The sequence below is a fragment of the Kogia breviceps genome, chromosome 4, assembly GCF_026419965.1.
Source record: "Kogia breviceps isolate mKogBre1 chromosome 4, mKogBre1 haplotype 1, whole genome shotgun sequence".
In the NCBI taxonomy this organism is placed as follows: domain Eukaryota; kingdom Metazoa; phylum Chordata; class Mammalia; order Artiodactyla; family Physeteridae; genus Kogia; species Kogia breviceps.
The window spans coordinates 113059957-113073851 of NC_081313.1; the positions used below are offsets into that span (position 1 = coordinate 113059957).

The 13895-nt window shown below is 52.4% G+C and overlaps 1 protein-coding gene across 2 annotated transcripts; it reads right to left on the reverse strand.

Moving 5' to 3' along the window:
* Window positions 1-1992: 1992 nt before the first annotated feature.
* Window positions 1993-10380, reverse strand: CXCL14 (C-X-C motif chemokine ligand 14). Of its 2 annotated transcripts, none has more exons than XM_059060150.2 (4): window positions 9909-10380; window positions 9629-9734; window positions 5761-5874; window positions 1993-3180 (listed from the first exon to the last, which is right to left on the reverse strand). In XM_059060150.2, exons 1-4 carry the CDS (start codon window positions 9970-9972, stop codon window positions 3165-3167), a joined length of 300 nt encoding a protein of 99 aa, XP_058916133.1. In that variant the 5' UTR covers window positions 9973-10380; the 3' UTR covers window positions 1993-3164. The 2 variants fall into 2 exon arrangements, with proteins under 2 accessions (XP_058916133.1, XP_058916135.1); XM_059060152.2 differs by having other exon boundaries at window positions 2736-2953; window positions 9909-10157.
* Window positions 10381-13895: the final 3515 nt, after the last annotated feature.

The window sequence follows — 13895 nt, forward strand, 5'->3', positions numbered from 1 at the left end:
GGGAAGCAGTTCTGTAAGCATGAAAAAGGGCATCTTCCCTGGATCCAAGCATAGTTCCTGGCACTGCAGGGCCCTCTTCTGGTGAAGTGTTGGGGCTGAGAACCCATTCTTAGTGGTCTGGCTAGTGCCTGTCTATTGGAGGACAGGGTCCAGGTCATCCAGGAAGCATAGCCAACCTTTGTTCTCCAGGGGCACACAGCCTCTGTAGGGGACGAGACGTTTACACACAAGACCTCCACTCCTGCTCTCTGACATACCGGGGCTCGGCTCGAAGTCCAACTCTCCTTCTACTTACCATCTGCATCTCTCATGCAGATTGGGTCCTTTGTCTGGGCATTTACAGCACAGCACTGCCAGGAGGGTGGGGGATGAGCAGCAGGGCAAGTGCCCGGGTCAGTGCCTGGCACACTGTAGGGGGACATTGTCACTGTTACTAAGAATCCAATCTGTGTCTTGGGAGGTCAGAGAGGGAGGGGACTCACAGGCCAGCAGGGCTGGAGGAGGAGGTGCTGCTTCTAGAACCACAGCTGGGATAGAGGAGAGCCCTGAGCGAGGGCACATAGTGCATCCAGAGTGAGTGGAGGGTGAAGCCTGCAACTCAGGGAGCAGCACTGAGAATCCTGCGCCCCCTGCCGTGGTGCCATTGCGTTGTCAGGGCCAGGTGTGGGGAGGGTGAGGGGGCTGGGGAGAGGGCAGGGGGGAATCCTTCAGCCGAGTTCCTTACGGTGGCTCGCCCTGGTGAGGCCCCAGCGAGGTATGCTGATCTGGGGCCAAGCAGAGGTCAGGGTTCCCGGCAGAGAGGGGCCCGGCCTCTGCTCTCCCCTGCCCTGGAATGTGCCCTCACACTGGGGCTCTCCTTTCTGTCTGCTGGTGTCCAGGCTTTCCTGTCCAGTCTCCCTTCTTCCTCCCTAATGAAGAGAGAGTGGGACCACACCGGGCATTCACAGTCGCCCTGGCTCAGCGTGGCCTCGGTCCACCCTGTCCTGCTCCTCTCAGCAAAGAGGCTGCCAGGCTCAGCCATTGGAGCTGTGTGAAGAGTGACCCTGGGCAACTTTCCTAACTTCTCTGGTCCTCAGTTTCCTCAGGCATACACTTGGTCGGACTTGGCAGTGCCAGGAGATGATGGAAAGGATGCAGTAGCATCTTGCTGAGGAGGTGCTAGGGCAGGGTACTTGCTGTGTGTCCCTGTAAGTGCTGGCAGAGCCAGGAAGCCGTCCTCGGAGGTGAAAGGACATGGGTGCCTGGCTGCTGGTTCCTGCTGAAGCAGACAAGAAGTGCAGATAGGGTGGAGGCATGTCCCCTTGGGCAGTCCTGTGGAGTGTGTGGGATCCAGGCGGGCACAGAGGGGCGCGGCTGACTGGGGTACCTGAGGTGTGGGGCTGTGGGCAGTTTGTGCAGAATGCAAAGTGGCCTGGTCTTGTGGATATTGAAGGAGCTCACATTTACCGAGTTCTCTCCATGCCCTGGTATCCTGAGCGCGTTACATGGATGGCCTCCTTCAGTCCCCAGAAGTGCCATGAGGTGTGTGCACTCATCATCTTCATCCTGCAGGAGAAGTGGACCTTCGATGTCGCCCTGGCTGTGGCTCCCACACAGCCTGGCTGCGGAGCCCTGTAGGTGGGCACTTCCTGCCCTTGCTTGATCCCCACTAGAATCCTGGGGCCCTGGACCACAGGGGTCTTGACGGGTCCCACATCTACTGCCTTCCCTAAATGGGGACGGCAGCGTGACCCTGTGGTCCTATATGCGCCGACCTGGCTCTTCTGATGAACCTGCCCCAGGTGTGGGAGCCAGGCAGGGAAGAAGCATCAGCCTTGAAGCCTGGCTTTCTGTCTTCAGGACATTCTATAGAGGTGACGGTGTTGACAGGTATCGGGAAACACAAGTTTTCCTCCCCAGTGCATCTGTCCCTGTTTATTCAGGATGTGTGGTAAACATTTGGTTGTCATCCTGGCTTAATTCAGTAGGAAAAAAAAAGTCAGTACTCTAGAATTTTGGTACATTTCAAATATGTTTTATTACTTTTCTTTTTGTCTTAGAAAGAATATCAAACCTGCATGCAATGCTAACCGTTTCTGACATTTACATAGCATATGACACAATAGTGCAACACGGCACATACTGAAGGGACATGTGTAGAGGGGGCCTTCCTAAGAGTATATTTACAAAGGGAAAGGCCTGTGGTCATCTTAAAGAGGGCTGCACCAAAGGAGGACTGCACTGTTTAAACACTGAAGAATTACGTGGGGAATCACAGATTGCTTTAGTACTGCATGTTCCACTGTCATGAGGAAAAGAAACATGCTTTGAAGGTTTTCCCTCGTCAACAGCATGTGTGTCTGTAGCTGTATATTGTACGTGTATTTGTATATTTTTAAGTTTTCTCCTAAGATTTTCGCTACAGCATCAGTAACTCCACATGGTTTTGAAGCAGTGAAACTTTCACAAACGCTCAGGTTGGAGAGAAGACCCAAGGACCATTCCTTAAGGACCTACCTTAAGGACCATTTATTTGCCTTGCCATCCCAGGATCTTGGAAATGTTTCCTAGAGTGTGTAAAAATTAACCCCAGGGATGAAGCACATTTCTGTGGCAGCCAAACTTGAGTTCCTCAAAGAACAGATGCAGAGAGATCTGCTCCTGCTTGCCCGACAATTGGGGCCACTGGGGCCGCTGCTGAGTCCCCGAGGCTGTGACCGACCGTGAGCCCAGGAGAGCTTGTGGCGGCTGTGCCGAGGCGCCAGGACCTCTGAGCGGAAGCTTCACACGCTAGGAAGGGAGCAACGCTGCTATGAAATGTCTCAAACAAGTTCCCTGTTCCTCCTAGGTGCTTATAAAGCTCAGATGTATAGTGATGTCTGGACAAATACAAAAAAGCATTTTTTTTTTTTTTTTAATAAAGGAAAGGCATGAGTTTCTCCCCTCTTCGGTAAAAAGCAGCTTGTGATGAAATCTGGAACACAAGAGAGAAGGGTCTCACATCTGGAAGCCTTTTGCACACAGCTATAAAATGTAAAAACTGACCCCAGGTAAAAAGTGCTTTGTAACAATATTTAATTTGTGTCTTATGCCTGTGAGAAAGCAAGGGTTTGTTTTTTTAATCTGCAAAGTCCTTTGCTTGTGTCCCAACTGGTGTGAAGCTTTCCCATCAGGGGTTTTTCACCCTATTCTTCGTAGACCCTGGGAAGAGAAAACACCCATTTCAGTGGCTCAGGACGAGGCAGGAAACGCACAGGCCGGTGTCTGAGCTTCTCTGCCCCTGGCCTGGGGAGTGCCTCTCCCAGGACGCAGGAGCCCAGGAGAAGCAGGGGACATTTTGGAGGAGGCCAGCACATGGGCATAAAAGCTCACCTGAACCTGGCTCTGTCCTTTCTACACAGCTTCCACCTCTGCAGTTTCTTTTTATCCTCAAAGCCCTAGAAAGCAGACCTTCTTGGTATATGAGGAAACTGAGAAACAAGAGACTGAAAGTCTGCCCAACGAACACTGAATGTCAATGGTGGGAATGACCTCTGTCTCCGGCGTGGATGGGGGGAGGGGCAGAGGCATCCCTTCCCTCCATTTAGGCTTGTGTCTTTCTTTGTATTTAGCCCAAGAATACATGTTCTCCAGAAAAAAATGCCAGTTCCAGAAGCCGCTGCCTGAAGACTGAAGGGCGGTTAGTGAGGCTGGGGCTGTCACAGAGGCCCGTGGCTCGAGGTCACTTCCTCTAGTAGTTACCAGGCCTGTAAGCACTAACAAGCTGACTTCCCCCTCACCTCCCCAACCATCTCTGCTTAGATACTTAAATCCCTTCCTTTCTGCCACATGGCTGCCATGGGACCACATGTCACATCCAGGTCGTCCCCTGCTCCTTCCGCCTTGTTCCTGATTTCTGAGTAATTATGCACTGAAGTCCAATGCCTGCTGCTTCTGGTGGCAGCCGGAAGCTCTGGCTCTGAGCTCCTGGAAGCCCTCTAGTCTCACCCCACAGCCTGGGCTGGCCGCTGCCTTCTCTTGTCTCTACTCTAGGTTCAGCATTCTCTCTCTCTCTCTGTCTCTGCAAAGAGGACTTCAAGATGGTTCCTTTATCTCCACAAAGACATTTTCAACCTGTACAGAGGGAGGGGAGGCGAGGAGGACAAGGGAATGCCCACATCCTCTCCCAGGACACCTCAGCATTCCAAGAAGGAGGGATGAACTCATTCTTTAAGGAAGTGATGGGAGGCCTGGTAGCAGAGGTGCCCTTACTGCTCTCATCTATGGATTTTGCAGGAACAAAAAGAGTGGGGCTGCATGGACCCAGGCTTGCCTCCTTTTCATCAAAGCTGTGGCCCCAGGTGGAGGGGTCGGGACAAAGGCTGGATCTCCCAGCAACCTGATGAAGGCTTGCCAGCGCCTCTGTGAACCGGCCCTGCAGTCAGCCTCATTCCACTTTTGATGATGAAGGGCCCGGAGGTGACTGGACAGGAGGTGTCCTGTGTTTGTCATGTGAGCTGCCTGCCCTGACCAGAAAGAGGGCTTCATTTCCAGTAGATTTATGGAAAATAATCTCTTGCTCTCATCACTTTCTATTTCAAGCAATTGTGGATGAGGCAGTTTTGGAGGCAGCACAAAAGGCTCAGGTACTGGGGTTGGGCCCAAGTGTCAGCTGTGGGAGAGCTGGTCATGGGCTGAGCTTAGGGACGTGCTGGGGGTGGCAGGTAGGAGGGGTGACGGGAGGGTGGCGTGGGTACCCGTTGGAGGGAGGGGAAGGTGATGCCAGGAGACCTAGCTTCCTGACTTGTGCTCCCAGACAAGTCACTCCCCCCAACTTAGCCTCTGTTCCCCCCTCTGTGGGATGAGGTGCAGGCACCAGCTCCTGAGGAACTCACCTGTGTGTGTGTGTGTGTGTGTGTGTGTACGTGTATGTGCACGCTTCCCTGGTCATGTTCTGCAGATTCAGGTGTAAACAGGCTCTGAGTGTGTGAGTGAGGAGTGGGTCTGTTCTAGGACAGGCTCACCTTTATGTAGCATAGGGGAGCCAGGAACTTGCCTCCCCCTCTGAGGCCAGACATGGGACCCCAGGAGATCAGAGATGGGAAGCCATTTTCTGATAATGGGGAAACAGCCCAGACCAGGTTGGGGTTAGGGGTCTAGTTCAGGACTCTGGTCATCTGGCCACTGCTTAGCCCCCTGAGGGTAAGAGTGGCTCTGATTTTAAAGGGTCAAACCCAAGGTCCCTCCCTGTACCTGCACAGGAAGTTTATCAGGCTTCTGGGCAGCAGGGGGCATATGGGGCCCCCTGAGGGGAGACTATGTTGTTGGCAAGGAGTTGTCCTCATCATTTTATGGTTGTACCCACAGTTTTATAGTTAATAAACCCAGTCACTTAAGCAGCTGTGTTTCACCAAACCACACAAATCACGGAGAGAGCCATGCTGGGCATTCGCCCAGCCATTTGACAGAGGGAAATTGGGGGTCAGAAAACTTAAGTTACTTAAATAAGGAGAGGGATTAGGACTATCCTAACTTCATAAAAGTTAGAATGAGACAAACTTTAGTTCACAAAAGGATCAATTTTCGATGCTTACCATTGTCCAAGAGAGCAATAAGTGTAGCAGTAAGTTAAGTGGTGAGTTCCCCATCCCCGGGAGTATGTAAGCCATGTCTGGGTATCTGCTTGCTGTGGCAACTGTAGTGGGTGTTCATGCCTTAGATGGGGCTAGATCGCCTAGAAGGGGTCTAGACTCTGGATCTGGTTGGATGGTGGGAAGGAAGGTGAGGGACAGTGGGGCATACCTGCGCTTCTCATTCCAGGCGTTGTACCACTTGATGAACCGCTTGGTGCTCTGCAGCTTGGGGTGCAGGCAGTGCTCCTGACCCCGGTACCTGGACACGCTCTTGGTGGTGATTCTGAAATGGAGCAGGATGGGATGGAGGATTGAGAAGCCTGAATGACAGCCCCTCAGTGTGGCCTGTGGGTGGCCCTGGTCTGTCCCAATCAGAGCACTGAGAGACTGTGGCCTCCTCCCTCCTTTCAAGGAAGCCTACCCATATGCTTGCTCCCTGGCTCTTTGGAAGGTTCTGGTTGTCCCCTTAATCTGACTCCACGTTCGGGTCTAACCCTGTGCAGAGTGATGGGCTCTCACTTTTCCCCCTGGAGCCCTCAAAGTCTGGGATAGTCCCCCACCCCCAAGCCTACCGCCATGCAGGGTGTTGCCCACAGCACTGATGGCTCTCTTGGGGAACGAAGGTCAGGGGACTCTTCCGGCTCCTCTGAACCTGGGATTGAGAGGTGGAGAGAGCTAATGCCAGCGAAGTATGCATGCCAAGACCTCATCCTTGGATGTGAGGAGATCCATGGCAGGGCTTGGATGTGCTGTGGTCTCTGTCTGATCTTTCAAACCCTAGTTCCCCTGACCCTCTGCAGGTTGTTCTGGGGCTGGGCATTTGTTGACCCTGAAGCTAAATCTTGTTGGTCTTGAAGCCCATTTTGATTCTTGAGCATGAAGTCCCAGTTATCTCACCCTTGGGCAGGAAAATAAGACTGCCCTTCAAGTCTCTATCAGCCAGTGTTCCAACACCATTGGAGGTCTAGCCATGTGGTAGAGAAGCAGATGGCTTTGTACAGAGCGTAGGGCCTGGGTTTGAATCCCAGGTCTGTCTGTGGGACCTTGGGTAGCCTCTCTGAACCTAGTTTGCCCATCCATAAAATGGGTATAATAATGGGACCTACCTCTTAGGGTTACTGGGATGATTAAAGATATAATCTATGCAACGTGCCTAGCACAATGAATAGTTACTGTTATTAGCAATTGTCATGGAAGATGGGATGGCCAAGAAGCCTTAGTGTGTGAGGTCCAGCCTGGGAGGGAGGAGGAAGGGAGAGGCTGCTGCCCAGAACTGCTATGCCCCTCTCAGCCAGGGCTGGGCCAGGGTGGCAGGAGTTCAGAGGAAGCTTCTGGGTGGGGGAGGAATGACGGTGTTCAATAATGAGGGCCCACCTAGCGAACATGGAAAAGTGGAAGGTGAGAGGTGAGGATGTCACTCCTTGGGAGGTCACACGCAGGAGCGAGGTATGGTGGTGGACTGGCTGCTGGGGTGTGGGCTGAGGGGGCAAAAAGGGGCGTTTGGAGGTTGGGGTGGGAAGAGTGGGAAGGGAGGGAGAGAGGTCAGCCTGCACCCCATAGGCTCCTAACAGTGAAGTGTCAGGGTGCCTGCGCCAAGTTCTGGAAAGGAGCAGGGTCGCCATGAACTCTGAGTCTCCCAGTTGATGGGGAGAGGAAATCGAATCTTGCTACCCAAATGGGGGCAGAATATTTCTGGGCAACCTGTTCTCTTTGCTCCCCTGTGCTCTGAGTTTCCAGGGCCCTCACCATGGCCTAAGCCTCCCAGGGCAGGGACAGGTGTTGTGGTAATGCCAGGTGACTGGGCTCTGCCTTCGCTGGCCCTCTCTATGAGACCTGTGGCTCCCTGGGTCCCCTCTGCTAGGTCTCAAGCATGGGGCCGGGCTTCAGAGTAGAGTCCAGGTCCCCTCCCCCATAGTACCTAGTCTCTCTGCAGGAATTTAGCCCATGCTTTGCTCTCTGCCTACAGTGCTGCCTTTGCACTTGGAATAAAAGGCTGTGGCCAAGCCAGATAAATATCCCCTCCTCCGTAAGGTCAGCGTACAGGCTGAGGATCCCAAATCCTGAAGGTTGGGACAGCAGGGGAGGATGCTCAGCCCTCCCACCCCGGTGCTCAAATGCTCAGTCATAACACGGGGACTTTGAAACTTGGTTGTGAGGTGAAGAGATGAGGATTTCTGCCCCCAGCAATTGTGCAGAAATTCTGGGTCCTGTGTGCCTGTCCCCAGTGGTTCTGGGATACTGAGAGTTTCAGCAATAACTCGGGGTATATGAAACAAATTGCCCCGTCTAGAATCTTGGCTCTACTGGATCCTTCTGAGTGCAAGGACTCCCACTTGGAAAGCAAGCTGCACCCCAAGCCTCATCAGAGATTTCTAGGTGACTCAGGGTGAACTGGAAAACTTCCTTTAGTTCAGCTTTGGGGCTAAAAACCGGCTTTGGGAAGAAGCACTGGTCCCTCGTGTGATTTGGAGAGTCTTAGGAGCTTGAGAGGGGAGACCTCCAGTCCTTCAGGGATGGGGGTAGGGTCCCGGATATGGGGTGGAGGTTTAGAAGAGGGTGACTGTGTGCAGATCTCATGAGACCCCTGCAAGTTTTCACAAGGCTACATAAAGCCTTCTCATGCACTTGCCTGGCTGTCAGTTTCTTCTCTATTCTGAAAAGTATAGCCACGAAAAAGGGCAAGCCTGTTTACTGAGGGTTCTGTCCTTTTGAGGTGTCACTGCACCTCATACCCTGTTCCTCCTTTCCTGCAAGGACTCAACAGCTCAGCTTGGTGTGTGGAGCATTTTTCAGCACTGAGAGGAGTGCAAAGTTAACGTCCCTGTCATTTTCACCCCAAGAGAGCTGAGAACCCTGAGGGGCTTGTAGCTCCTCCCTCAGCTCTGTGACCTCTAGCTCCCACCCAAAAGGATTTTCTAGCAGTTTTTCTGGACCTGGGTCAGCAAGGCAAGGGGCAGGGCAAAGGGGCAGGGACAGGAGGCTAATTTAGGTGCCCAGGAAGGAAGGCAGAGGGGTTTAGCTCAGGCCCAGTGATTTTCTGAATTCCCCTAACTTCAGCCTGACTGCACAGACCCCAGGTGGCAGTGGGGGGGGTGGGGGTGGGAGCTGCCTTTGCAGACACTGTGTGGAGGCCTTTGGGCCAGCGGGGCCAGTGAATGGAAGGCACTTGCCCAGACTGAGAATAAAGTGTGTCCTGTTTCTGGGGGAGGGGAAGAGGGGCCAATGGTCCGTGGCAGATATTTGGTAGCTGCTTTGCCAAGGGCTCCCTTCCTGGCCAAGAGCGTATTGATGGGGAAACAGTGGTGCTGGCCTCAAGTGGTTAATTGGGAAGGCAGAGGAGCAAGGAAACGCAGTGTTCTCTCGCTCTGCCCCACTTTTTAAAATATTCCCTGCATCCCCACCAAGCGGGGCTTCACCCGCATGGCACGTTAACTCCAACAGAGCCCTTTCCACAAGGCTGCTCAGGAACCCACAGGAGTCCAGCTGGTGTTGGAAGAGTGAGGATCGTTCTCAAAATGGAATCGCTAGAAGCCAAAAACCAGACGGCCATGGTCCCCTGATCAGAAAAAAGCCCTGAAAGGAGGTTCTGAGGACGTCAGACAATGTTTGCTTTAATTCTCTCTCCAGTAACAGGCAGGCAGCACGCCTCACAGTTTGGGTTCCAGTTTAATAGTTCTGGATGTATTCTGAGTGATTTCAATCTGGCTGTTCTAAGTTGGCACACGGAAGCCATTTAACCCTTGATCACCCTAGAAAGGGGGGCACTGCAACCCCTAGGCTACCCATTCAAATCCTAGCAAGGGTGAACTCCTCGGAGAGGCTGTTTCCGGAGCACAGTACCGTGACCCTTTTTTCAAACTCTCTTCCAGACTGCCGTGCCAGCGTCCTAAGGACTCGCTAGGCAATTACAAAGGCTCCGCCAAGGCCTTGACAAAAGCTGAGAGAAAGGCTTGTTAGCCCGACCCAGCCCCAAGCTGCGCCGCAGCACCGGGTTGAGAGCTGCGCGCACACGCTCGCGGCGAAGAGCGAGAACTCACATAACCATTTTCTCCTCGCAGTGCGGGTACTTTGGCTTCATTTCCAGCTTCTTCACGTCGCTGTAGCGGATCTTGGGTCCCTTCCGGGAGCACTTGCATTTGGACCCTGCGAGAGAGCGCGCGGGGGTCTGCTCAGTTGCGCGAGGGGTCTCCTTCGCAACTCATTGACTACCCTCGGTGCCCACCCAGGACCCCAGGGATCCCGGGAAGCTTAGCAGTTGGCGTTGGGGGTTCCCCAGGACAGGCCGGGCTGGCGCCAAGGGACCTCCCAGGCACTCACCATCCACGCGCGCGGCGCACAGCGCCAGGAGCAGCAGAAGCAGCGCTGCCGTCAGGACCCTCATGCTGGCCGAGGGGCACGGCGCGGGAGCAGGGACTCGGGGAGGGTGCCCGCGCGTTCGTGTGCCGGGCTTGGCTCTTCCTACCCGGAGCGCGTCTCCTGGCTGCACTCGCTCCTGCTGCGCCCGTCGGTGGGAGCCTCGCGGCTGTGGCACCCCGCAGCGCTCTGCGCTCGGCTCTGGGCTCTCTCCACAGTCTCCCTCCGCCCGCCCAGGCCTCTTTTAAATCCACTCCGAGCTCATTAATATGCAGAACCACTCGGTGACTCACTGAGATTTCTCAACGCGGTGTGGGGGGGGCGGAGACCTTCCCCGCCCGCCGCCCGCCGCCCGCCGCCCGCCCCGGACCGCGATCGCAGCAGCGCACACTCGGAGCCACGCGCGCACTTGCACATTCAGACTCACATCCGCTACCCTCGCTCTCACACACGCTCTCCTTCATACACTTGCACACCCAGGCTCCAGCACGCACACAGAGCCAGAGCCAGTGCTCGGGCGCCACTTGACCGTGGCGAGGCTGCTTAAGGGCACTGCTTTTATGATTCGCGTGGTTCCCTCTGGCCTGCTGTTGTGAGCCGCTGGGAGACCCAGGCCCGAGGCCCAGATTCTCGAGGAGACTTGAAAGGGTTTTGGGGCAGGTGCCAGGTGTGAGTGCCAGCAGGCCTGAATGCTAGAGCGTGAGCTATCCCTGTTGGGCCAGCAGCCCTGGTGGCCAAGAGCATAAGGCCAGGTTTGGAGGGTGGTCGCCACAGGATGTGCAGCAGCAAAGCCATGTCCTGTGTTCCCTGGAGCTGGCTGAAAGAGTGTGTCGGGGGGGAGCTTTGGCTAATCTGAAAGGAAGGCTTCCAAAAGTCTGTGGGCTTGTGGGGGGGTGGGGAGGACCAGGTGGGTGGCTCTCTTCACTGTCACATCATTCTCCAAAGTTAGGCAGTGGCTGGGCAGGGAGACGTGACAATGGTAACCATCTGGATGAAGTCCATGTTCTAGACATTGTGCCAAGATGTGTGGTGTGGTGGTGTGGCCCCAGGCATGGTGACAGAAATTCCTGCTCCACTACTTACCAGTGCAAGTGACTTAGCCACTCTACACCTTGGTCTCATCATCTATAAAGTGTGAGTAGTCACAGTGCAGCTGTGAGAATTCCATAAGATCATACCTAGAAAGTGTTTGAGTGCCTGACTAGCTGTTGGTGCCCTGGAAATATTACTTATTGGCATCATTATTTTATATATATCTATTATATATGATATATATATATGTTTTATATATATATATATTTACAAGTCCCATTCCAAGTTTGTATTTTAATTTCTTTACTTGATGGGTACCGGAACAGGCTCAGAGAGAAGAAATAACTTTTCCAAGATCACATAGCCAGGAGGCAGGTGACTGGGCCAGGAGGGTCTCTGGTCATGTGGCTGCAGAACTGGGGCTCCTATCCCTGGGCCATTTGACTTCCTTCAGGCATGTGTGCCCTTCACTTTTTGGTGAAGCACTTCCTTGAAAGACCCAGCAACAGGAGATGGAGTGTGTCAGACTCCGAGGGTCCCTGGGCTTGGCTTCCAGACCAGACCCGGAGCCAGGGCAGAAGCTGCCAGGTTCTTCCAGCTCACACAGCTCTGTGCTGTCAGCCCAGCGGCCCCCTGGGAGCTCAAGTGCCAGAGAGGATCCTGGGGTGATGGGTTGGGCAGGCTACTGAGGATTAGAGTGGGAAGAATCTCTGCTGTCTCCTCCTACTTGGAGAGCCTTGGCTGCCTTGAGGGGAAGCTGAGCCATGAAGAGCCAGCAGAGCCCGTGAACTGGCTTCAGGCCATGTCCTGAGTCCTGTGCAAGCAGTTGTAACTATACTTAAAGCAAGGCCAACAGATGGACACTGGGTTAATGCAGAGGATAAGTGCAAGGGAGTGATTTTGGCATTTACGTTAATTTTTTAAAGTTTAAAATTACTTTTTCTTAATACAAAATTAGCATGTTTGTTACAGAAAACACAGTAGAAGAAAACATAAAAAATACACACACAATTCCACCCACTCAGCAATCTACACCAAGATGCTACAGTGTTATCTTTGCAAACCCTTCTGTCTTTGCTTATATGCAAGCGCACAAATGGGATCAGCATGCATGTCCTGTTTAATAACTGGCTTGTTTTACCTATCTCTATATCAACAGCATTGTTCCATGTGACTGGTTATGCTTCTACAATATCTCTTTTAATGCTATTGTTTGAGGCCATATAGTATAATGGCTAAGAGCTTGGTGTCTAGAGTCAGACTGCCTTGGGTGTGAATCCTAGCTGTGTGACCTCGGCTTGTAACCTAATCCTTTTAGGTATTGATTTTCTCATCGGTGAGATGGGAATGGTAATTGTACCTACAGCATAGTGAGAGTTAAATAAGATGGTGCATATAAAGCTTTTAAGGTGGTCTGTTGCACAGAGTAAGTGCTCAATAAGTACTATTAGTAGTAGTATTTTGGTTGCAGTGTATTCCATTGTACAGATGCCCCATAATTACTTTAAGTAATTACTCCCTGCTGGACATTTGGATTATTTTGAATGATATGTTTTTACAAGCAGTGCTGTGTGACAAATATTGTTGTAGCTTAGTTTTGAAGTAGCCCTTTAAAACTTGAATTATGTCTCAGAAATAGAATCACTGGGCTGTGGGGCATGCACATTTTAAGGCTTTTAACAAATTGCCTTCCAAAAAATATAGTACTTTGTTATTCTGCAAAAGGAATTTCTTTCTTTCTCTCTCTCTCTTTTTTTTTTGGCTGTGTTGGGTAGCAGGGGCTACTCTTTGTTGCGGTGCGCAGGCTTCTCACCGCGGTGACTTCTCTTGTTGCTCTAGGCCACGCAGGCTTCAGTAGTTGTGGTGCGTGGGCTCAGTAGCTCTGCGGCATGTGGGCCGACTCTCAACCACTGCGCCGCCAGGGAAGTCCCAGGAATTTCTTTAATACCAAGCTTTTGCAGAGCATGTGAAATATATATCTATACATTTAACAATGTTATTTTTATCACATTTGTTTCAAGAATATGCTGATTAATTAAGTGGGATCTAACAGCACTAAGGATCATGGGTGCTGTGCTGTAATAGGAAAAAGTAGTTGACCCTAAAAATAGGGACCAATGTTTCCCAACTTCCTGGGCCAGACCAGAGGTCAGACATTCCAGTGTTTTGTCCCCATTTGTAAGCCTTAGTCTATGTATGCTCATCTTTGGTTTGCAAAATACAGCCATTGTATCTTTGCAAACAGAGCTTATCCCCATTTGTGTGAGCAATTCTGGGGCTGTGGGTCTAGGAGAGGATGGGGGCCCCTGCTTCCGGTGGGTCTGTGGGTGAAGCTGCTCAACTGGGAGAGGGAAGGGGAGCTTGACCCTAACTTCAGGCACAGACTTTCTACTGAGCTCAAGCGGGGAGTCTTTGAGTAGGTGGAGGTTCACATGGGCGAGGTGGTTCTTTGCACGTACAATGGCACCACGCGATTCAAGTGGATCCCAGGGGTATAGTGAAGGACTACACATGTGTCCTGCCCTCTGGAGCACAGTCCAGTGTGTATGCGTGTGTGTATGTGTGACGGTGCCAGAAGCTGTTTACAGTCAGGCTGGGTTCTATGGAAGAGGTAGATGCAAGGTGTGGGGGGCACAGAGGAGGGAGGAAGTAGAAGTAGGAAGCCATTCCTTGAGGGCTGAGACCCTGGGGATTCTCATATTTGTCATGTTCACATTGATTAAGCACCCACTGAATGCCAGGTTCTGTGCAGCGTGCTAGGGATTTACAATGAGCAGAGGCAGACATGTGCCTATCCCAAAGGAGCACAGAGTGTAGTGGAGAAGATAGACATTAATCACATGACCAGAGACACCCATGAGATTACCCCAGAGCTAGGTGTGATGAAGGGAAGCTGGTGTTATGAGACTCACCAGGGGA